This window comes from Calonectris borealis, chromosome 1 (genome assembly GCF_964195595.1).
Source record: "Calonectris borealis chromosome 1, bCalBor7.hap1.2, whole genome shotgun sequence".
In the NCBI taxonomy this organism is placed as follows: domain Eukaryota; kingdom Metazoa; phylum Chordata; class Aves; order Procellariiformes; family Procellariidae; genus Calonectris; species Calonectris borealis.
The window spans coordinates 188,351,961-188,376,191 of NC_134312.1; the positions used below are offsets into that span (position 1 = coordinate 188,351,961).

Below are 24,231 nucleotides of genomic sequence, written 5' to 3' on the forward strand. Positions count from 1 at the left end.
GGGCATTAAGGCACTATAACACTGCTAGGCTGGTACCCGCAAGGCAGAGGGAGCAGAAAGCCCACAGCTGATGTCCCTGATGGGAGATCCCTAGGGGATCACCCCTGGATGACCAGGGCTGCTTCAGGAGCCGGCAGGAGCAGATGCTCTGCAGGGAGAGTGCTCTCTGTCCACTCCTGGATGGGGAAACCAGCTGGATGGGTCAGCTTGTGACTGGGGGAAAAGGAAAGGAGTAATCTGGCAAAATGGGGCAGGGGGAGCATGCTGCAGCTACTGTGGGAAAGCAGTGGAGAGAGCTGGGACTCTGCTGCGGGAGGTAAATGGTGTGTGCAGACACTGCTGGCTTTTACAGAGTGCTGAAGCACCAGTCAGTGGTTTTGTGAGCTGAGGTGACTTTCACAAAGCCTCAGAGGGCATGAAGTGCTGATCCAGCAGTGGAGAAGAGCTGTAACCACACCTGTAAAAGCTGGGAGAGAGAGAAGCACGGAGGAAAGCTGCCATGGAGGGACCAGGCTGATGCGGTGAGCACCAGGGGAATGAAAGGCTATTGCAAAACTATCCCGAGGAAGGGGAGTCTCACCGAATCGATACAAACCTCTATTGTCAATCAGCTGTAATTGATTTTTCTGGGGTTATTTCATTGCCTCCCCTCCAACCCCCAGCAAAGTTACTCTGTTTTTTACAACAGACACAGTGTTTCTGTGGGGATATCAAAGTTCTCCTGAGCAGGAGGGAGGGAATTCTTAATTTCCAGGCTTTTGTGGGGGATCTTAAGTTGCTGCTATTTTTTTAACATTCAGGAAAAAGAAAACACTGAATAGCCCCTTCCCAGCTTCCCCAAAGACCTTCCGAGGTAATCAAATGCAGCCTTTTTTTCTGTTGACAGTACCATTTCTAAAAATATCATATTTTGCCCATAGACATGTGATGTCTATTGGTGAAAGTCATTGCGTCCAAACTAGAGGTCTTTCTAAAAGACATCAGGGAGCTGAAGTTATGGCCTTAAGCTCCTGAGAAAGGATCTTGGCTTTGGATTTGTGCAGCTGGTCTGGTTAGGTTACCGTAAGAGCCTCTTCTAGCTTTAAAGGATGTGAATTTATGTCTGGGAGGCAAGAAAATTTCACTGTACCCTCACCAAAGCTTCACCCGTGTTATGTCGGCAAAGTTTCAAAACGGGATGCCTCCTTTCCCCTGCCCCTGCCGCCAACTTCGCAGGCTCCCTCCGGATGCTTGTCCTCGGTGATGGATGAATGTGCTGTGAGTACACAGCGTCAGTGACGAGCAGTGGAATGTCCTCAGCCTTGTCACTCGCACTTCATTTAGGCCAAAGAAGACACAAACCTGATGCCTTGTGGTTCTTGGGGTTGGTGGCTAAGAGGCAGCTCAGTGATCCCAGGGGATGGTGATATGACCCTCATTTGAGGGACCAGCGCTGCACTTCCCAGGAGGACTATATCTGTGAGCGTGATGCAGAAATGGAAGAGCCATTTAACTTGTGCAATTCCCATCTTGTTCAGGGAGCTACAGCAGAAGGAACCCTTGAAGGACCGCACTGTTACTAGGTCCTGACAGGCACAAATTCCCCTCCCAATTAATATTTGTTAGTGTGTATATATCGCTTAACTCAGATCTGATGCACAGAAATGTGGTGTTCGTGGTAACAGTCTTCTCTTCTTTGATCATGACAGGCCAGGAGTTTTATGGAAGTCTTTGATACCTGCTGTGTCTACAGAAGGGTTGATTTATGGTTCGCTTAATTAACGTTGTTCTATTGCATATTGATTTTCTGTGTGGTTAATAGTTTAACTTAAAAATTATGTGAAGGCCATAACTACATTAAGCCTGTATGAACAGCAAAACACCCTGACATAATAAAGAAAAAAATTGTTGCTGACCTGCAGCTGGTGCATCCTTTCTCTGAGAACCTGCTTAAGCATCATAGCTAACACATTCTCTGAAATAATTTTGCTCAGAGGTGAGCTCATAAGCGAGCTAATTAAATACCAAATTGGTTATTGTGGGTGCATTTACTGGGCATGAAAAAGTGATGCATCTCTGACATTTCCCTCTGTAAATACATTTTAAATAAGTCATTGGTAGTTAATTACCATACTGTAAAATTAAGGCAAATAGATGTATTTTGGATGCTCTAAGGCAGCTGCTTTATGATAATTAAATAATATTAACGGATTATGCTTAAATAAAAATTCTGGAAAATCAGGAACATCACATCATGGTATGGCATTTATTGCTTCCCCAGGCATAGCTTCTGGATCAGAGGAGGTGGAGAGGATGTGTCCACATTAGTGAGATGAGGGCAGAACAGAGCAGGAAGGAGGGGGCTGATTTGCAGCAAGCTGTTATATTTTGAGGATGACCTGTCCGCATCCCCTCTTTCCTGGCCATGAAGTTTGGGGCAACTGCCAATGCTCTGTGTACACCACAAGTCACTTCCCACCAGGGTAGCATCCATGCATGAGCTGCAGGGCACAGCTCCAGGCTTGGGACCTTGGGGGGCCCTGCACCCCTGCTGCTCTGGTCCACAGAAGGATTTACCCCTTTGAGCACATGCGTTTCTTCCCTTCTTCAGCTTTGGGACTGGGTTTGAAAGGCAAGCCCACCAGAAAGGCAGGCTTCCTGCTTTTGCTCCTCTCTTTGCTTTGCAACAAAAGCAGCTGCCCAGGGTTGGTGGGATTTGCGCCTTTTTGGAGATTTGGCCGTGACACTGTATTGCGTCCAAAATGCAATTCAGCGTGTCCCATAGCCTGGCCAGCACATGAGTGGCCTCAGCCTTATCTCGCACACTGGAATTGAAGATAATACACAAAAACCCAATCATTTGGGACTGTGACAGCCTCAGTACTCATTTCCTATGGTGACAGGTATGTGAAAAATTAAGATCCCTGGCAGGACAAAGGAACACCTTGCCTTTGACCATGCAGTACCTGTACATCTACTATTGCCTGACATGCGCCTTCATTCTCGTTTTACCCTGTCCTCAGGCAGTGCACAGTACCCCCTTGAATTTTCTGTCAGCTAAGAACCTCCTGAAGATCACTGAGCTGACAAGTTTTTTTATTTGCCATGTGACATTAGGACATTTTCTACGAGAATTAAAGCCCCCCTGGAATTAAACCCCCGAGACTGGCTGGCGTACTGCAGACACTGCGATTCCTGCCTCTGCTTCAGCTCTGGGAACTCATTGTGCTTGGGACTGAATGAGGCAGTCTAATCACTGTTGTGCGTGGGGAACCACCAAGAAAACCCAAAGTGATGAAGAGCATTTTTGTTTATCTGTGAAGATAAGGCTGGCGAATACTCCCACACATTTATTTTTTTATCGGATCATTGGTGTGGCGAAGCCTAGATGATTTATGATTGACCTCCCAAGGGTTTCGCCTTTGCCAGGGAAAAGCACAGAGGTTGCTGCGCTGATGCACACCTTTCCAAAGCAGTACTTCAACCTTGACCTGGGTGTGGCTGAATTTTACTTTGGTTGGAAGCTGAAAGTAAGAGGTGCCTACTCTGCTGTCTTTGTTGGGGAAAAAGTCAAGATGTTGGTGCAGATCTGCCCCAAAACCCCAATGCACAATGCTGAGGGAAGTTAGGGGGGCTGCACATGCCTTGTGGTGTCTACCTCAGACCATTGTCTTCTGTCCACCTCCGCCTGCTTCTGTGGTCCCAGGCGGAGCGGGCATCCTCCGCTTCCCTCCTGAAGGCAGGCGGGGACAACGTGCTGCGTAATGCTGAGGCGGCATGATTGCTTCATTCCCTCTCAGTGGTGGCTGCATATTAACTGTGGATTAATGAGCCCTCTAAGCGTTACTTAACGCTCCTAAAATGCTTTATATTTTCTACTTACAGTATAATCATCATTAAGGGATTAAGGTAAAAAAAAAAAACTTAGGTGGCTACAATTAAGCTTCAGCATCCTTGTTTTGGGTCTTAGATATTTACAGTCCGACTGTGAGACCTGAAGATCATATCCCCCCAGTCTTATCGACACCGGAAGGATCGTCGTCTTCACAGTATTTATGGCAACAGGACCAGTTTTGAAGATGGGTCCCTCACACACATACAGCAGCTTAACCTACAGCAGGAGATTTGACTATTTTGGCCTCCATCCCAAACCACCTAACTGATGTCAGAGAACATTGTCCCCCACCTCATTTACAGAGGGCGAAACCAAAGGCATAGGCGCCTGCAGAGCATCCCAGCCTGCTGATCCCCCCCGCGGCTCCGGCGGCGCGATGGACCGCTGCGGCACGTGGATATGCCCGTCGGGTTTGGAGGCAGATAAACCCCAACGCCTCGCAGGATGCTGCAGTGAGCAGATCCTGTCTCCTGCAGGGCTTATTAGTTCAGGCACAGCACTCGCCTAATGCAGCTATTTATCTGCTAGGCTCAGCCTGGCTTGTATCCAGCCGCTGCTGCATCTCCGCTCCATCCTTTCTCACACTCCAGCTCCTGGGATGAGCAGGGCAGGAGACGGGCAGCCTGCCGGTGTTGTTGGTGAGCTCAAAGGCTGTGTTAGTACCTAGAGGGGAAAAGCAGTTTTGGGTACAGAGGTAAGCACAGCAAACTCTCTGTCACTATTAGTTGTAGCCTGGGCTCAGAGTGTTGGGCCAGTCATCACTGAGTGCTCTCCAGGGAGCTCAGCCTGATTTTGCCCTTGAACTGAGGAACAAATGCTCACTGGATGGGTCTTGGAGAAGTCTGGTGACACCCACCAAGAGGTAGGGTTGTTCCCCACCAGGGAAACAAATTATCTGCAAAACCAGACTTAGGCTGTAGGACTGCTCAACTTCAGAGGGCTGGACTAGGTTCTTGCTCATCTTTCAACACTCAGCTATTTGCAGGCAGCAGGTGGCACAGATCTTACTGGAGTGCCTGAGCTGTAACTACGGGTCAGCCGGGACTGCCCAGAGGAAAAGGACCTGGGGGTGCTGGTTGACAGCCGGCTGATCATGAGCCGGCAGTGTGCCCAGGTGGCCAAGAAGGCCAACGGCATCCTGGCCTGTATCAGAAATAGCGTGGCCAGCAGGAGCAGGGAGGTGATCGTGCCCCTGTACTCGGCACTGGTGAGGCCGCATCTCGAATACTGTGTTCAGTTTTGGGCCCCTCACCACAAGAAGGACATGGAGGTGCTGGAGCGTGTCCAGAGAAGGGCAACGAAGCTGGTGAAGGGCCTGGAGCACAAGTTTTATGAGGAGCGGCTGAGGGAACTGGGGTTGTTTAGTCTGGAGAAGAGGCTGAGGGGAGACCTCATCGCTCTCTACAACTACCTGAAAGGAGGTTGTAGCGAGGTGGGTGTTGGTCTCTTCTGCCAAGTAACAAGCGATAGGACGAGAGGAAATGGCCTCAAGTTGCGTCAAGGGAGGTTTAGACTGGACATTAGGAGAAATTTCTTTACTGAAAGAGTGGTCAGGCCTTGGAACAGGCTGCCCAGGGAAGTGGTTGAGTCACCATCCCTGGAAGTATTTAAAAGATGTGTAGATGAGGCGCTTAGGGACATGGTGTAGTGGGCATGGTGGTGTTGGGTTGATGGTTGGACTCGATGATCTTAGAGGTCTTTTCCAACCTAAATGATTCTATGATTCTATGATTCTATGACTGGAGCTGGCTGCAACCCACAGCGTGACTTGCCTGTAGAGAACACCAAGGTCCTTTTCCATGAAAAACAACTCAGTAGCTACTTGATCTGCAAGTTTCTTCTATGTTGTAAAAGTCAAGAAGCAGAAGTTACTATTAGAAAAATGCTGAAGGGCTGCTTTCGGCATCAATTAATTTTCCCTATGAGTGAGTAAAGAAAAAGTCTTCCCTTCCCCAACATCTGCTTCATGAGACTGAGTTCTCTTGCTATAGGCTGTTGATTGGTCTCTGGCAAATTAAAGTTGCTTTAGTTAAAGCAGCAAATAGGCAAAATACCCAGACACTGCCTGGATTTATCTATGAACTGGGATGTTGTTTTCTAATCACTGGCTTATTATTAAAAAATCATCAAAAGCTTAAAAGTTATTAAGAGATACCTCACCAGTAAGCTTGTGTTTAGCTGCAACACTAATTTATCTCCAGTTGCCTTGTGAAGCTCCTGGAGATTAAGCTGGCTTCAGATCTGTTTTCTGATAGTGCCTTCATCTTTTACCAACAGCCTGAAAGAAAATTCAGTCTTTATAATCAGTTATTTACAAACCAGCGGTTATGTTTGTGCAACCTTGCATGACCTCAGCATTTTTGAGTCTCTTTTTTGAAATATTTTCTATGGTGGAAGAAACCCAGTAAAAGTTTTGGTTTATTTTTAAAGCTGTATTATTTCCCATATGATTTAGACCCTTGGGGCAGGAATTGTAACTGGATGAAAGATTACAACTTCGGCTGTAAGGGGGAAACCAGATGAAGTGATGGTGAATTACTGCAAACATTTGTGTCTGTTTTCCTGCCACACTTTAAATCTTGACCTGGGCATAGCCATGAATTGTCTGCAAGTAAACACACCCCTGTTTGTAAGGAATGTGCTCCTGCTACATTGCTGCCTTCTTTGAGTTTGCATTCTGCCAAGGTTGGCACGTGGCTGGGGAAAACATGTCTTTTCACCCACTCCTAAAAGCAGAGATAATGAGAGGTCTAAACCTGGGTACACGTCTTGAGGCAAATATTTATATGGGATACTGCTTGACTCAACAGGGGTAAAGGGGTCGCCAAAAAACATTTGCCAGAATAGTGGCAGAGAGGAAACTAAACGAGCCAGACAAGCCCCTGACCGCATCACAAGCATTTTATAGGAATGTGAAGAGAAAAAATGAAATGCAAACATCTCCCCCAAGCCAACAAACCTTAAACACCAGCAAAATATTTTTCAAGGACCGATGTCTCAGGCTCCTGTCAGATATCCTCCGGCGAAGCTTGCTGCGGTGGCCTAGGACATTCCTGATCCCAGTGCCTTCTCGGCCACTGCTGGGAGTCACATTCCCACAGCCAAGGCAGCAAGGGGGAACGTGTGCCTGCATTGCAGCTGCCTCTTCAGTCTGACATACTAATGCAAACTCTTTTAATAAACCCAGAAAGGCCTGTGAAATGGCTTGGGGGTGGTGTGAGGACCAACGTTTACCTCCTCCTCTGCTGTCCCTGCACCAGGGCAATGACAGCTTTTAAGGGACCAGCAAAGTCATGTGGGATGGCAATATTTTAACACAACAAAATACAGGTCACCCACAGACTTCCATACTGCAAACCATGAGCTGGCCTGAAAAGACTGGGTAAATCAGCATTTCCTCACCTCTAGTGATGCTGTCTCATCCTAAGTCACCAAAACCTGTGTAACACCTCTGGCTTTCACTGATCAAAGATAAACAGAAACAGACTCCATTGAGCCTGGGAGCAGACCCAGAATCCAGGCAGGGAACAGAAACGACACTACCTAAGTAATCTCTTTGCTTTTTACCTCTTTGCACAGCTAATTAACACAGCTCGCACACCAAAAAACAGGTCTGAAGCATTAGGGACCCTGCTGTAAGGGGAAAGTAATCATGAAGCAGTTAATTGAATACACCCAGGGAAAGTTTGTTCTGCTGGCAGCAGTCCCATAAGGAGAACAAAAGGCAGATTTGCCCGAGTGGATTATTTGCTCCACGTGGCTTGCTCCATGTTATTTGCTCCACTCAGCGCTCTTTAGGAACATGTTTACCCTTGTGCCACGGTGCAAAGTCTTTCCCAATAGATGTTGAACAATCTGTCCTCTCCCTTTCAGAGTTTATTTTGTATTGCTTGTAATTACCAATAAGGGTACTTATCCCAAAGCATATTTTGAAGTACGTCTTGCTCTCTTTTGCCATCCCTCATCTGCCACAGTGACCTTCTTTCCAATCCAGACTGATTTCATTAGCTGGTAATATCCCTGGGCTTTGGACCACCATAAGGATTTGCATTCCTTATGAGTTTAAGTTATCAGATACTTATGTAGCTGGTACAGCTCCATACTTTTTCACTGGTGTCAGTCTCCTGTGCTGATCCTTGGGTTCCTGAGTGTGTCCCACATGTCTGTCTGTCTGCCTTCTTCACTCCTTTCAAATATGTCTTTCAGATATGACTTTGGCTTGGTCATTGTTGATGCAAACATTCGATGACTGCTCTCGAGACCCTTATACTGCTGCACCCCTCCTCGCACACCAAGCTCTGTTTTTATGTAGGATTGCAAGGTCAGAACAATTCAGGTGAGAAAGGACTTCTGGGCATCGCGTTGTCCAACACCTGCTGAAAGAGCAGTCAACTGCAAAGATACATCAGGTTGCTCAGGTTCCCATCAATTTTTTAAAATCTCCAAGGATGCAGCCTGTGCCAGTGTCTCACCACTCCCATGAGAAGGACTTTTTGCCTCATATCTAGTCAAAATATCCCTTGTTTCAGCTTACGTCTGGTCCTTCCTATTCTTCCAGTGTGCATCTCTGGGAAGAGCCTGACTCTGTTTCCTCTGTACAGTCCCATTAGTTAATTGTAGGCAGCAATTCCCTTCTCTTCTCCAGGCTGAGCAAGCACAGCCCTCTGCCTCTCCTCCTCCACCCTCTGCTCCAGTCTCCTGACCAGCTTGGTGCCCCTCACTGGGCTTGCTCCTCTGTGTCAATGCCTTTCTTGTGGCGGGGAACCCCAAACAGGACTCAATACGCTGGATGTGGTCTCACAAGTGCCGAGCAGAAGGTAATAATCATTCACCCGGACCTGCCGTCTACACTCCTGCTAACACAGCCCAGGATGAGGTGGTCCTTTGCCAGAAGGGCACGTTGCTGGCTCACTTCCAACTTGTCCACCAGGACACCCAAGGCCTTTTCTGCAAAGCTTCTTGCTATCCACTCAGCCTCTGGCCTGCACTGTTGCATGGGGTTATTCTGTCTCTGATACATGACCCTACGTTTACCTCTGTCCCTCTGTCTTGCCTGGCAATGGTGACAACATCCATGGTCTATTCGCTTGCTTTGCCTGAAATTCTCTGCTGTCAATTAGTCCAAAAAGTTATTCCCTACTTTTTTCTTGATGGGAAGTTCCTTTTAGTAGAAATAAATTGAAAGCTCTCACCCTGCAGTTATGTTGCCAGACCTTTTTTGCTATATCTGAAATCTCTCTCAAAACTTGCTTTTGGGGAGCGGAAAGAAGACTGTCTTACCTGAACCTGTCTAAAATAGTAGTGAATATAATACTTGGTGTTACTGTGCCCAAACTTTCTGGATTTATCTTGAGACAATTATCCTGACTGGGTTATCTTTTGCACAAGTCAAACTGTAGGGTATCGGTGGGGTTCATCTCATCTAACTTCAGCTAGATGAAAATGACATATCCATCCCAAGCTAGTCTTCTGGCTTCCTTGATTGTCAGTGGCAAGAAAGACAGTCTTCCTTCGAGGACAATTCATCTCACTCATCCTAGACTCCAAAAGATGTTGCATCTCAGAGCTGTCCTCAGCTCTTAGGTAGTACAAGTAGGGAACTCGCAGTACTGCCTTTCATACTATGGGGGTCCAACCAGCAAAGATAACACATCCCTGCATGCAACCAGGCATCCTCATCTGAGCAGATGTTGGAATGCAGCAGTGAGACATCCAGGCTCGCTTCCCTATTAAAGAGGAAGATGTCCTAAATTTGCCCCACGCTCTTCAAAAGAGATGGATACATTCGCTGGACTCCGGTAGGTTTTTCATATGGTCTTTTGCTGGATCAAGTTTGATCTAGTTTTTAGAATAAGTATGTCTGAATAAGGGCCTGATCCTACAAAACATACATATTTTTGAATCTGTGCACATGCTTGACACTGAACCCCCGAGCGGTCTTGCTGAGTTCAAGGCACTACCATAATCACCGCCCTTGCCATCATCCTGCTGTTTCCATTTCAGCCTCTCATTCCTGCAAAGCCTGAAGGTGACCTTAACCGTCCCCTTACCCCAGCTGCCCTACGTAATCCTTGTGTGGTGGTTATTTACTCCATTTTCACACTTATTACTTTGCTTATTTTCCACATGGCAGTCCCTAAGAGTGGAAGAACATTTTCATCCTCTGCTGATGTGGTTTTCTGCTCTGTAGCAGCTGTCTCCTTGCTCATCTATAGTGTTTGTTTTCTGCACTAGGGGACGTTACTGATTTCATCTTTTTCTGTCTCATTTATGCTCCATTTCTCTGTTTCTCTTTCCATTTCAGCTGGCACTTGGTGTGAGAGAGTGTGTGATCTTGTGTTTCAGATATTCACAAGGACCTGTGTCTCTTCTCCACCACACGTTTCCCAGGGGTTGATGGGCAATTAGCCAACCACTCTGGAGCTTAACACTTCCATGTGTAAAATACCGGTAACATCACTAAAGCTGTGCAGATGATTTATTTTTTACTGGGGAGGCCAATCTGGAAGGAAAAGGGATTTCAGTTTGGATCAGCTTAGAATGAAATTGCTCTAGAAGAAAAGACTAGGAGCGAAACCACTACATCTGGTAAATGGAAATAACTGATTAATTCCTTTCCAAAGTTGTTTCAAATATTTCTACCTTTTAAAAAAGTACACCAAAATAAGCACGCAAATTACTCAGAGTTCTCTGCCATTCTCCCCCAGTGACGCTTTCATACTGTTGCTGAGACGAAAGGGGAGAGCTAAAGATAAATCCATTGATGTTATATAGCATGCTCAGAAATGCCTCTAAATAAATAAAAGTGCTGCAAATTGTACCCTGCGTATGTGTCAGCAGGAGTGCCAGGACGCTCTTCCCTCTTTGGAGGAGAACACTGTGGGAGAGCCGAGCAGGAGTACTGCAGGTGGCTATTAGCAGCAGGTCACCCAGAGCAATTTTCAGGAGATCTCCATGCACCGCTGAAATTCTGCCATTCAGCTCAGCCCTCAATAATCCCTAGGGGTAAGAAAGAGCTTCGTGGGAGGTTGTGAAAACCAGCTGAGGCCACTACCCTGCCCAGTTGCTTGCTCCTGCAGCATGGAAGCAGAAGGGACATGTGCCTACTTCAGCAGTGCACACACCAGACTGCCAGCTTAAATCCCTGCTGAAAGTGGACTTGCACTGCCACACCGAAGCAGAGGGAAGATATTCTTTTTTGCCAGCACTCATGAATGTTGTGACAGTGGCTCACTGCGCTGGGTGAACAACAGGCGTCCATGGCATCTCCAGCCGGACCTGCCTGCTGGAGCCCCGATCCGGTGCACAATGACAATTAGGTTTTGCAGGCACATAAGGCACTTGGCTTCCTCGCCAGCTGCATCAGCGTGTGGTGACAGCAACATTTTACTGCTTTTTGTAGCTCTCTTCGTCTTGCTGGCAATCATTTTAAAGCTGGACTTCATCTGTCAATAGGTAAATTGGTGGCACTGAACAAGCTGAGGATTGAATGATTGTGATTTCTTCTGAAAGAGCTTAGAGGAAAATAAGAGATCCAAAGTTGCAGTGAAATTAGTGATGCTTTCCTTTCAGCAGGAGTAAAAAAAGGCCAAAATTAGGTTATTGAATGACAGATGAGGAGAATCTTTTGCTTGGTATAGCAGGGAATGGGCAGGATGAGGAGCAACAATAGTGCAGAAGAAAAGGTACTTAACGAAAAGAGACAAGTTATGGAAATAAAGAAAAATAATGCAGTCTGATAAGGTGTTCAATGTCTCAACATCCATGCTTTCCGTTTCCAAATAAAGCATGTACATTTGTGGGCTGGGAAGTTGCTCCCACTTCCAGAAGGACCCAAGTGGAGAGCTCAGGCCCAGGCTCTCCCCAGCTCCATCAGAAGCTGGACCCAGATTCAGCAGATCGGCTGAATGTGGTGGCTCAGTTTTGCTCTTCTCTGTTGCAAAAATCACACCAAAAGCAGGCCCAGCATATTACCTAAATCTTGTTCAGCTCTCCAAAGCAATTCCCTCCTTTCTGGTGGTGTGTGCACCTCCTGGCACCCACCTCCAGCAGCTCCAAGGAGGACCACAGCTCTACACTGTGCTGTGCCATGCCATCTGTGCCAGTGCCAATGCCACTGAGAGGTCCTGAGGGCAGCCCATCACGGTCATCGCTTCCATGGTCATCACTCCCACCACGCCGGGGGAGCAGCGGTCCTTGCCACTCCAGCTTCCTGCAGCCAGAAAAGCGTGACTGTCTCTCCCATGCTCCTCCCTACCTCGCTCAGTCCCCAGTAAAGCTGGATAAAGACTGTCTTGCCCACTCTGCCCTCCATGAAATTACTGCAGGATTCACAGTTTTTCCCTCTTCTGATTGCCCGTTGTGATGGGAAGGCTCTGGGCGTGCTGGGGGTGACACCCAAAGTCTCGACTCTGAGCAAGGCAGGACAAAGATTATGGTCTTTCTATGGTGTAGGAAGTGCCGAAGCCCTGGGGAGATGGGGTGCAGCCACAGCAGCTCGTTTCCCTCGCTTTATCGGAGCTCCCAGGATCTGCTGTGCTTCTTTTAAACTCGATTTCTTGGATTACTTAAGAACCTCATATTGTCTCTGAGAAAAAAAAAAGGAAATTTCTACGTGCCTCCAGCTAGATGGGCTGGGAGGTCTTTGATACCGGGAGAGCATCTTAATGATTAAACGAGAATTTATACGCTGTAAATTCTGACTTTGAGGCAAAATTCACGATGCTTGGGAACCTGGCCTGGGACTTTTTAACATCTGAGCCTTGCAGGACCACGCTCAGTGCTTGACTTCTCTACTGAGGCAAGCAGCTACGTGTGCTAATTAATACCAGTTGTGGGAATGTCCGGGTGTGACTTACATCTGCTGGGAAGCAGACTGAGACCTCACCACTCATTTCACATAATCAAGGCTTATATTAAAACATCCCTCTTTCCCCTGCATCCCATGTGTTAGCCACAGCACTTGCTTTGGGGCAGTATTTCTCCTGAGGGAGGTATCTGGACCGTTATGTCTAACCTGAAGGGCTGCACCGAGAAATTCTTGATATACTGAGCTGTATCAGAGCGGATGGATTAGAAAGCAATATGTGGTGGTGTCTGATGGCTACTTCTCACCCCTGCTGTCAAACACCCTGTCAAGGGGAGAGGCATTTCTCTAATATAATAATGGCGCCGTCTCCCATTGATAACATCTGACCTGAAATGTCCTGCAACCAGGTCAGATTTATTTGTGAAATTCTCCCTTAAAATCAAACGTGGGTAGGAAAGGATTCGATGCTTACCCACTCTATCCCATCTCTGGAGCTGTAGCATGGCAGGCAGTGTGAGTTAACAGCAGTAATTAATCTTCTGCGGGGGGAGAAGGAAGCCGGAGCGTATTAACACAGAAACTTCTGAGACGGCGGCTCTTCTCCTCCCTCTCCCTCCACCAAGGAGACACCGTAATTGTTATTCTGGGAGACCACGCTGGAGCTCGGAGCTGCCCTGCTTTGCAGCGCGCTTGGAGCAAAGCCCATGCCACCCTGCTCACCCGTGCCATGGTCGCCTGGGTTGTGCAGGTGCGTGGGTCTGAGAGCTCAAGGTTAATGGGTTATGGGAGAGGGGAGCTCCCGGGACCAGGCAGCGGCATCAGTGGATGGATAGTCCCCGGGGAGAGCCGCGGGAGCGTGCTGTGCCTCGCCTCCACAGAGCACCGTTACGGTCATGTCTGGAGGCGGCTGTGGATGCTCGGACAGAGGCTCCCGGAGTGCTCGTGGTCAACTTGGTGTCCAGTTTTGCCCACCGAAACCCCTTCAAACAGAGGCAGGGCTGAAGGAAGGGTGGCAAAGCAGCGCTGCTTGCTGCCATCCGCATCCTTACAAGAGGATTTGAAGATCTGAGGGGCCCAGTGTTCACGCAGCCCTGGCCCACGGCTGGGATGGGACCCAGGTGCCTTGCCAGGAGCCTGGGTTTGCAGGCAGCAGAGGGTTTTGCAGCCCCTCGTGCCATGGCTCTCATGATCCTGCTGGACACTGGGGCCAAACGCCACTTGGGGTCCCCAAATCACAGCCCTGCACAGAAGATTTGAGGGTGTCTGGGCTGAGACGGTGACAGAGGATGTCTGAGGGTTGTTAGCAGCAGGTTTCAGAGTCCCTCTCCTCCCTTGCACCAAATAAATAAATAAATCTCATGGATGTATAATGCACTGTAGCACTTTAATCCTACTGGGGATAAAGTGGATTACAATGCTATTTGGCTGGCCACTGCGTGCAGAGCCAAACTGTTATAACAGGATTCAAATCCCTTCCCTAACTCAGACCAGATTTGCTTGTTGCATTAAAAAAGAGCTAGAAGGCAGCTTGGCCCCATTAACCATGCTACGACCCTTTTTGAATATAAGATTGAGCTATTTATGCCCTCCTTTAAATATGCTTCTTTTTGTAATTCAGCGAGTTCCTTGAAGTCCTACAGAGATGGAGACGGGTGGTTTTTACAAGAACATTGTAAACACACTTTTTTACTCTTTACAAGACCATTTTTCACACTCTCCAAAGAGTTAAAATTGCGCGTAAAAAGCTGGTAACTCCTTGAAAGGAGAAGATCTGTTTTACCCAGCCGTACACAGCACCTCGCAAGGCATCAGCACCCGATGCAGTGATTGCACTGCAGTCCTCTGCCACGTACGGCTGGTTTTTGGGGCAGGGACCAATGCCAGCTAAGGAGTGAGGACACAGCCGCCACCTTCGCCTTCTCCGCGGGGTGCAAATAGCAGTGCTGGGGGGAATTGCTATTAACAGGGGGAAAATGCAGAGGAATTCACTGAGCCTCATCTCCGCAGGGACCAGCAAACCCTGCTCGTTTCTTCCACGCACACGGAGCACCTTAAAACTTCCCCTGCACACTTGGGCCTGCAGCCAGCAGCATGAGTGGTGCTCTTCTAATTAATATGTCCTTGGAGGGACCAGCCACTTCGCTGGGGAGTGCCGTTGCCTGGCCATGCCTCTCCAAGGGGACACGTCAGGGCGACCGTACGCTTGAAGGAAGACAGGTTACAAGGTAATGCATATAATACAATCGAGAACAAAGGTGACCTATAGAAGTGCAGTAAATGTGTGATTTTCTCTGCTCAGCAAGCGAATTTTGATCCCAGCATAGCACCACGTCGTAAGGTGCTGCTGCTACGCCTGGGAAAGCTCATGGGAGGACAAAGAGCAGAAAGCGGTAAGAAGGACAAAGAGGCTCCAAAGCACACACCCCCACACTCTATTCATACCCCTGCCAAACAGGCAAAACGGAGGGTGACGATTGCAAAATTGTCTTTGCTTGATTAGAGCTGCCTCCGTCAGCCTGTTGTGCACAGGGAAAATAGCAGCAGATCAATAGAGGTGTCTGCGCTGACACTCTTACTGTCTCCTCCTTTAAGATACAGCCTTCCCAGTTAATGAGCCTTGCAGTGGGAAGAAAGACACGGGTTCCTTTCTAAGCATGTGCTTCTCTGCCGACCTCCAGACCTCTCCTAAAAGAAGAGGTAAGTGATGGGCTCTGGCCGTGGTCAGAGATCCGGGCTGTGATTGCGGTGACCACGTCCTGATGTAACTTTGCTGGAGGCCCCCCTTGGTCTAGCCATGGGTCTCTGACAGCAGAAGTTGGTGCAATCTTTCCCTGGAGGGTACCAGGGCCACTCGCCGAGTGCTTTACGTGATGCCAAATCACTGACACACATATGTGATCACCAACTGTGGGTCCTCGGAGGGGGCTGGATCCCGCCACCATCCCTGAGCACCCCCCTGGATGGAAGGAGCGGGAATGGAGGTCCTGCTGCAATTTGACTTTAATGGAGTTATGCGCATTGGCACTGATTGAGGACCTGACCTATGTGAGGGATGTCAACGTGCATAATCACACCAGAATATGATGCCTGTCATTTTTCATTTGCACCAGTCAGCCAGGAGCCCCCTCGCCTGGGTGCTGTGGAGAAACGGAATAAAATAATCCCTTTGCAAATCTTGCAATTTTGGAGTAAGCACAAACATTTAAGCCTTGAAGGGAAGGGAGAGAAATTACATTGCTCCTAGCCCTTGTTTCCTAGCAGGCTTGTATTCATCGACCACGAGCCTTAACACAGTTTTCACTCCACTTGTCAATTGTTAAGATAGATTTGGGGGCTGTCAACAAAACGTTGCTGTTGAAATGACCCAGCTAGAAATAATAGACTATGAAACATCAAAGTAGTCATAATACTGTAAACCACCACAGAGGAATATGTTCGGCCCTTTCATTTTTAATGGCCCCTCGGGTGTCCTTCGGTGTATGGGACAATTTGGGAGGCATTTCCCTGTCCCAGCTTCAGAAGTCTCTGCGCCAAGTTGCTGGAGGGAGGATCCCAGCGGAAAAACGGGCACCCCGAGAAGCAGGTTCGGCTGGCTTGTCTTTGACACCAGTTTTTGGACAAGGAGCCTTGTCGGCGGGAGGTGACCACCCCTCCACCACCAGGTAAGAGCCGGTGGGATGAGGTGTCTCACTCGGAGGCAGCTGGCGTGGGCCCGCAGGCTCCTACCGCTCGCTGGCGCTGGCGGGTGGGCACTGGTAGTGCCGTGCTGGGCACAAGGGGTCCGACCCACCCGCCTCTTCTGGGGACTGGCACAAAGCGGTGGTGTGTTCCTTACAGAGCTGGTGGGAAACCAGCTGAACACCTTGAGAGAGGATGAGTGCTAAAGCCTGCCATATTTACCCAGCTGGATGTGAGCTGGGTAACTCGGGAGCACCTGCAAAGCATATTTCACTTTACAGTCAGGGTTTTTTTTCAGAGCAGAGAGATTTCTTGTCAGTTTGTCCCATCTACCCGGTGTCTCAACAGGCCTGTGTGGGAAACCTGTGCCATCGGGTTCCCACTGCAACCCTATTGCGGGAGAAATTCCCACCCAGGTCAAGACAATTCTCACTGGGGCTTCACTGACATGTCGGCCCTGTTCCTAGAGGCTCCCAGAGAGTTTTGCATCCAGTGCCTACTTTCAAGAGCTGCCAAGACAGTACCGAAATTGCTCATCTCTCTACCGGGCTCTGGGTCTGAGAAGCTTGGCCATGGGGGATTTTAATAAATGGAAATGCCCTATGTGTTTAACAGAGAGGAACAGAAGCATCAACTTTTTTTGGTGTGCTCAAAGGTAAAATGATGCAGCTCTTACAATAACAAATCTGCAACTCGAGAGGACCTGAACTGATAAATTCAGATCTAGTTCTAGGCACCAGTGGAGCAGTCAGTGGACACCTCTCTGTGTGCTTATGGGACCTCGTCATACAGCGCCACTGGCACTGAAATTGTATTGTGACCTTCAAAAACCTTATTTCTGCTCAGTTTTTTTTTAATAATTAAAATTATAGATGAATGTAACAGGAGACAGTCACATAAAAGGGGTCGAGCACAGAAGCATTCACTGACAAAATCTCCCCACGCACTTAGGAATGCGGCTATTTCTTTTATCCATTTGAATGGCCAGATCCTTTCAGATAATGACAGGGCTGCAGGTTTTTTAAATAGCTTGTGTCGGTGGAGGAGCGCGATGCCGGGAGAGGCCAGCCTGCACCCGAGCAGTCCGTCCCCTGGGAGCGCCTGCCCCAGCCGGCAGCGCTCACCGGGCTGAGCACAGCCTTGCGGGGAAATCCTCCCGGAGCAGGCACCCTGCTAGGAACAACCTCTCCCTGCCTAAACGCAGCCTGAAACTGGAAATATAACTCCAGGAAATCTGCCTTTTTGTGGGGGGGATGCTGCTCTGAAGAGGGATTTACCCCATCAACAAACCTCCCGGGGGCCCGCGGCTCGGCTCCTCGTAACCTCTCTGAGTTCCTCGCGGGAACCCCAGAATAGCCAAAGGTAAGTTGTCCTGAATTAATTTCATTTCTGAGCTTGTGCTGGGCTAGCGGAGAAGCATCGCAAGTCAGGTCCACAAGGACTTCCCACAAAACAGGAATCACTTCGTTAAAGTTGGTCATTCACTACTCTGATAAAGTAATTAAAGCCTCCCAGTCGCTTTCTCCCCCTGCTGCTCCTTCTCTACGTACAAACGTCAGGGCTCTGGCATAGACAGAGCTGTTGACACTTTGTCAGTGAAAATCCAGAACCGTGCAAGTAAGAGAAATGTTTTATGGGGGCTATAAATAGTTTTGCATTAAGGCAAATGTATTCTCCTGCCTAAAATAGATTCACCTTGCAAACGGCTTAAGGACACTTTCAGCACCAGACTCCCCTCAGGAGACAGAAACAGCCTTTTTCCCCAAAAAAGCAAACCAGACCAGCAGCCAGAGACCCCTGTCGGCCGCCCCCCTCGCTCCGCTCCCCACTGCTGGGCAGCAGCCGGCTGTGCTTGGGTACAGCCTGGGAGATCGCCCAGCGCCCTTCCACCAAAAAGGCAGGTTAATTCATCCAACTAACTTTTCCAATCATTTTCTCCAGAGGCTTGCAACACGCGTGCTCATTGCATGGGTGAAACGGATGAGGAAACTTTGGGGAGGGGGAGCGGCGACTTCCCACGATCGCTTGGAGCAGTGGGTTGCTTCCCCCTTGCTCCGAAGGGAATCATGCAGCCAGACAATGCAAACATCCTCTCTGCCAGGGCTGCAATGTGTTAACAGCACTCTCCCCTTGCTGCCGGAGCATCATTTCATTCCCTGCAGAGAAACACCGTCGGGGGAGGGGAGGACAACAAGATGTCAGAAGAGAAAAAAAACATTTTTCACTCACCTTTAGGCTGTGCGTTGGGTTGACGACGCAGACGAGTTGCCCGGCAGCTGAGAAAACCCTCTTTGCCTTGTAGTGCTGAAACCGCAGGTGAATAAGATCTAACACAGCCCCAAAGCACTGGGTGAAGAAAAGCATCACAACTTTTGGTGTTGCTGCTGCTGCTGCTGCTGCTGCTGCTGGCGGTGGGCAGGGGAAGCAGCGAGGGAGCCCCTGAGTCCTTGAGCCCGGGGAGGGAGTGCAGTCGGCGAGAGCTACGCTCTGGCACGGCTTAGCATGCCTTCATATTCATCATCAAAATAAGACGGGAAGAGGCTTGCAGCAGCGGGGCGGCCAATGGAAAGGACAGAAATGTTATCCTTGAGGTCCGGAGACAGCCAATAACGAATGCCTCCCCTCCAGAAACTCCCTGATGAATTGAGCCTGGTGGAGAATGTATTATTGAACATTACCATATATCAGCACATTGCATTTATCTTGTGATTACAGCCAGTCATACGTAAGGCTGTGGAGATATGCAGGCAAAATTGATTGCTTAACGTCTCCATTTATTAATTGCCTTAATTTAACAAAAGAGCGCTTGGATACCAAAGCTAAATGTAAGGCATAGGGAAGAAGTCCACCAGTGAAACTGTTAGAAAGTAGCAAAAATAGATTAAGTAGACTATGTTTTACAGAGGGAGAAAAATCAAATATGCAAAGAGAGTTACAGTTCCTTGCAGGGGTTAAGCAGAAGTAGAGCTCGCTATATAAATAGATTCACGTCTGTGCATTTGCAGGCTTCGATTTAGATTTTCATCACTCTGAAGTTTTCTAAATTTTATATTCTGCTACTTCACAAGGGTCCCAGCACACAAGTAACGTTTCCCCCCACCACTAAAAATAGGAGAGGGCAGGTTTCAGGTCTGGTGTAACTTGGAATAACTCCATTTAAAGTCAGCGATGTTTTCCTGATTTACACTCGCCGGTGGATCAGGTCCATTGGACACAAAACGTGGTAATTACTGGATGCTGGAACTATGAGAGCATAAAAAGGCACAGAGCATGCTTCTAAAAATAATGAAATACATGATGCATGAGAGCACACACAGAGAGAAACTTGCACTGGGGGAAAAGTGGCTTCTAAATCAACAGAATAATTAAACATGCAGAAGGCTTTTGCTTGTCATTCATCTGCATATTGGTGGGCAGGAAATTACTAATTAGCCATTAGATCGTCCTAGGCATTAAAAAGGAATTAGGGAAGTGCAAGGAAAATAACATGCTTTTGCGTATTATTACCAGTGCGTATCTCTGTTGGTGGGCAGGGATCCTTTTCGAGCCATTGAGTCTCATTAAACTTGAGTCCCCATAACCGGGTTTTCGGGGGGGTGGCTGTGCTGAAGCAGCCGAGGGAATCAGAAAGTACGTTCATTTCATGGGACAATCCTGTGTGATATGTTGCTCTGCTTGTTAATAAATCAAAGAGGGTTAATTTAATTAGCTCTCTGCCAGAACTTCCTATCAGGGTACTATTTAGGCTTGCTAGCTAAGTACTCAGATGGCTTATTTAGCCTTGGTAATCCTTTTTCCCTTCAAAGCAGAACAGATAAAAGTAGCTTTCCTTTCTTTTTTTTGCTTCTTTTCAAATGTGAAAAGCGCTGGGGGTGAGGCTGCTGCTCCAGACAGAGCAGCCCCGTACAGCACTGGATTGTCACAACTGCCTCTCCTAAAGCAATACTGCAATACTGGCTCTGCCAGACTGCAGAGAGCCTGTGTGTAAAAAAAATAAAAAAGGAGGCCTGAGTAGATAAATAAGTGGGAAATTGTGAATGCTGGAACAGCTGACGACGCAACCCCCCACCCCAAACATGAAAGACGGGAGGAATATGTATCTCTCAGTTCTTAATATTTGCTTGTAAATGAGAACAGGAGATAATTTTTGCAGTGCTGAGAGACACTTTGAGAATATTTTCAGACAGACTTGAGGACGAGTGAATCGGTTTGCTTAAATGTATCCTTTTCTCTGTTCCCAAAGTAACTGTGAGCATCCAGCTATTTATTATTTATTTCTTCCTGATTTGTAGTTGGTAGCTGAACAAACACTTTATACCAGCAAATTTCAGTCTGCAAGTTATCAGTGCAAGTAGTCTGCCATCAAAGCCTTAAATGAGCAGAAGTCCTTGCTATTTACGTTGGTTAGCTCCACCTAAATCCCCTGGGATTATTTCTGTTTGATTGACTCAACCCAATGCCTAGGCTTGGGGGGCACAACCATACCCGTGGGCAGCAGAGACAGCACCTCTCATCCCTGCTGTCCAGCCAGCCCCGGGGCTCTGGCAGTGCCGCGGTCCAGCCCCCCTGAGACCCACCTGCCTTCCTGGGGGCAGGGGAGGTGTCCCTGATCCCACAGGCACACAGAGACATTTTCAACCTAAATATACATCCTGGCCACTGAGCTGGTATACAAAAAGGGTTGTTGTTCTTGCAAAGGAAAGACCACCTTCAAAGGTGGGCAAGGGACCTTTGCAGTGCCCAAATCCCCATCTGTGCCCATCTCGCTTTCTACATGTGACCTTCTGAGGAGCATCTCCCTGCCAGCAATATTTGTGGAAAAGGACGAAAACAAGCGCTCAGTGCATCTGAAGGTAACTCCTGCTCAGTGCGTGAGTCCACGTTCACGGTGACATTTTTGGAAAACGTTTTATTGCCCATATTGTTCGTGTCCTGAGACCCACACGCAGGACCCACTTACTGCATTTCAAAACACGACTTAGCACCGACTTGACAAGGGACCCTACATCTGCCCAGCCGCGGCAGCTGGCTGTGCACGCAGCTTCGCTTGCAAGCAAAAGCTCAGCAGCGCGGTCTGGTGTGCGGGTGTGGATCCAAGTCTTTCTTCTGCTTTCACACACAGGGGCTCTCAACCAATGTAACTCCATTAATTTGAGTTTGTGGTGGTCTCATTCAGGCTTGGGGATGCAAGGTCCGCTGCCCTACCTGGCTTCAAACCATGGAGCGGGTCCTTGATGGCATTATTTATGTATACATTATCCATTATGTATGGATGCAGCCAGAGAGAGGAGGAACAAGTCCATGTGCAAGGGGCACTTGTTGAATCCCATTTAACTGGTGGTTGCAAATTTCCGGCGGCTGTAGCTGTTATTTCCAAGATAGTTAATTCTGAAACATGCAAGTGTGCCATGGCAAAAGGCCATAGGCTAAATCTTCATTAGGATCCAGATTTTGCCAAATTAGCAGCTCTGGTGGCATCACTGCAATACACGTGGGATTCTAATGCTCTAACAGCTCAGCTGCTGGTGCGGCTGCATCAGGTTAGCACGATAATAGGATCAGCTAGACATAAAAACTGGCCGCAGCAGCACTTGCTTTCCAGTTTGCCCACTTTGCTTTCGGTCTGAGCTGCCAAGGTGAAAGGGAAACGCTCGTGGGAAACCGCGGGTGTCCAGGCACCGTGCAACTTGGCAGGATGACAGCCTGGGAGATGCATCGCTCAGCCCAAACCCAACGTTAAATTGCAGGGCTGGGGTTTCAGTCGGATTTCTTTATCTTTCTGACTGGGCACTTTTGGGGGTGACCTTCCTACATGCTGCTTTCCTGCCCCACCAGACACCACAGTGAATCCAAGTCCCTTCTCATTCCTACTAGTATAAACCTGGGTGAGCACCTCTCGCTGACATCCATGATGACTCCCATGCAGATGGCACCAGGCTGCCCTCCATTACCAACAGCCATCGGGGAAACCTAACCTGCCTCAGACAACACCAGCACTAGTCTTTATCGCAAGGATGGGAGAGGCAGATGCTGTTCAGGGCATCATTAGTATCCATTCAGGCAGCTCACCACCCCCTTGCTGACTGCCGGTAGGATTTCTGGGAGTGCTGGCTGATGCGGGATGTACTCTGTCTAAGCTACTTATATTTCCCTGCACCCTGGGGCAGGGAAGGATCCCTTTTATGCCCTCAGCCCTGCCTTCTAGGGGGCTAGTTTAAATAGCTAGTTGGCTATTTAAACAGGTCCCTGCCACCTTCTAACCAAGGTGCGAGTCCATTTTCTGCCTGGCTAGGGGCTGGAGAAGCAGGATCCATGCGAAGCAGGCACCTCTCTTGTGAATGTCTACATGCGAGTGCATCAGTTCAGCTCCTTTTGAAGTCTTGGGGGGCATGGGGCATGCTGAGGATCCATTTCTCCTGACCTGGCTGGGGCATCAGGCAGTTTTCTACATCCTTTGGATGCAAACAATGCATGAAGCTTCATCTGCTCTCCTGGGTCTCACGGCGGGTTTTGAGGAGAGGTGTTTGCACTGTTAGTTATAATTTTCCTCTGTTGTCCACCAGACTTTTTAAGCAAGAATATAAGAAAGGTTTCACTAGCTCAGCGCAATGGTCCCTCCAGCCCAGCACCCTGTCCCCAGCAGTGGCTACAGGAGATGGCATTTCGAGTGAGCTCATAGGCAGGGGCCACCACCTGCTGTCCGGTCTTCTGGTAATCCCTCAGCACCTACAACTGTCGTATCGGGGCATTGCAGGGCACATCCCTAGGGAAGCAGAGCCATCAATTTTTAAAACTGGGAGGAGAGTTGTAGCCCTCCAGCCTGCCCCCTGTAACGCACATGTCACTTCATACTGACTGCTTGGTTCTTTGGTTGGAGCCCACCCTCACCAAAAAGCCTGACTTTGAAGTTTCCTCTGAAGGAGACCAGTGGCACCTCCTGGTAAGTTCTTCCAAAGGTTGTTTATCTTCACCACTAGCATTTTTTATCATATTTCCTGAATTATTTTCCCACATAAGCTTCTGCCTGCAGAAAGTCATTGTGCTTTCCCTTGCTGAGCTGGGGCAGCTTCTGCCATCATAGACTTTCTCCACGTGAAGACACATTTTTTGCCTAAAACCTCCTTCAGCAAACCCAATAGACAGATAGCGTTTTCTTTGCAAAGCACCTTTCTTGCCCAAGATCAGGTCACTCTTGCAGCTTCTCAATGCCTTTTCTCTACCTCCTCCTCATCTCTTCTTGAGCCTGATCTACTCCTCACTGCTGATGAGTGCAGAAGCAAAATTAGCTCAAAGCATCACAGTGCACTGGTTACAGGCGTGACACGTCCACTCCTTTGGGTCCCCCATCCTCCTCTTCACTTGCAGGGCAGATTTCACACCACTTCAGCACAGCCACGTAGGAGCCAGAGCTGCCTGTGAGCAGGGAGGAGAACCGCAAACCTCCCTGGAAAATGCATGGAGGTACTCCCTCATGTCGTCTTCTTTGGTGTTTACAGTGATGAGAAGCGAGAACATTAGCGAGTATTTTTTCCTCTTTTAAAAAAAGACCTATTTTTTCAAAAGCAAAGTGCTGTCGAAAGTTGTTGGCTTTACCAAAGTACTTTATTTGTGGTGAATTATTTTGCCAAATATGTTTTCAAAAATCCATTTTGACTCCATGCAGCTATATAAGCAATAGCTGCACTGGAATTATATGGATGCTTTAAGCAGAAACTGATCTTAAACGTCTCAACAATTTTCATTTTCTCAAAAGGACAGCTTTTATTGGGCAAGAACTATCAAAAGCAGTCTTTAAAGCAGTTAAATAACATGCCAATTAAGACATCAATGATAAATGCCACAGATAATCTTACAGAACTAGGGAGAAAAC

At 48.2% G+C, this 24,231-nt stretch overlaps 1 protein-coding gene across 1 annotated transcript in view; it reads right to left on the bottom strand.

The window, feature by feature from the left end:
• SIAH3 (siah E3 ubiquitin protein ligase family member 3) overlaps positions 1–18,725 on the bottom strand; it is a 48,910-nt gene extending 30,185 nt beyond the window's left edge. Inside the window, 4 exon segments of the mRNA XM_075139871.1 lie at positions 1,646–1,665; positions 5,340–5,360; positions 14,226–14,283; positions 18,591–18,725. Of these exon segments, the coding sequence (XP_074995972.1) occupies positions 1,646–1,665; positions 5,340–5,360; positions 14,226–14,283; positions 18,591–18,725 (234 nt within the window).
• Between the last annotated feature and the right edge of the window lie 5,506 nt (positions 18,726–24,231).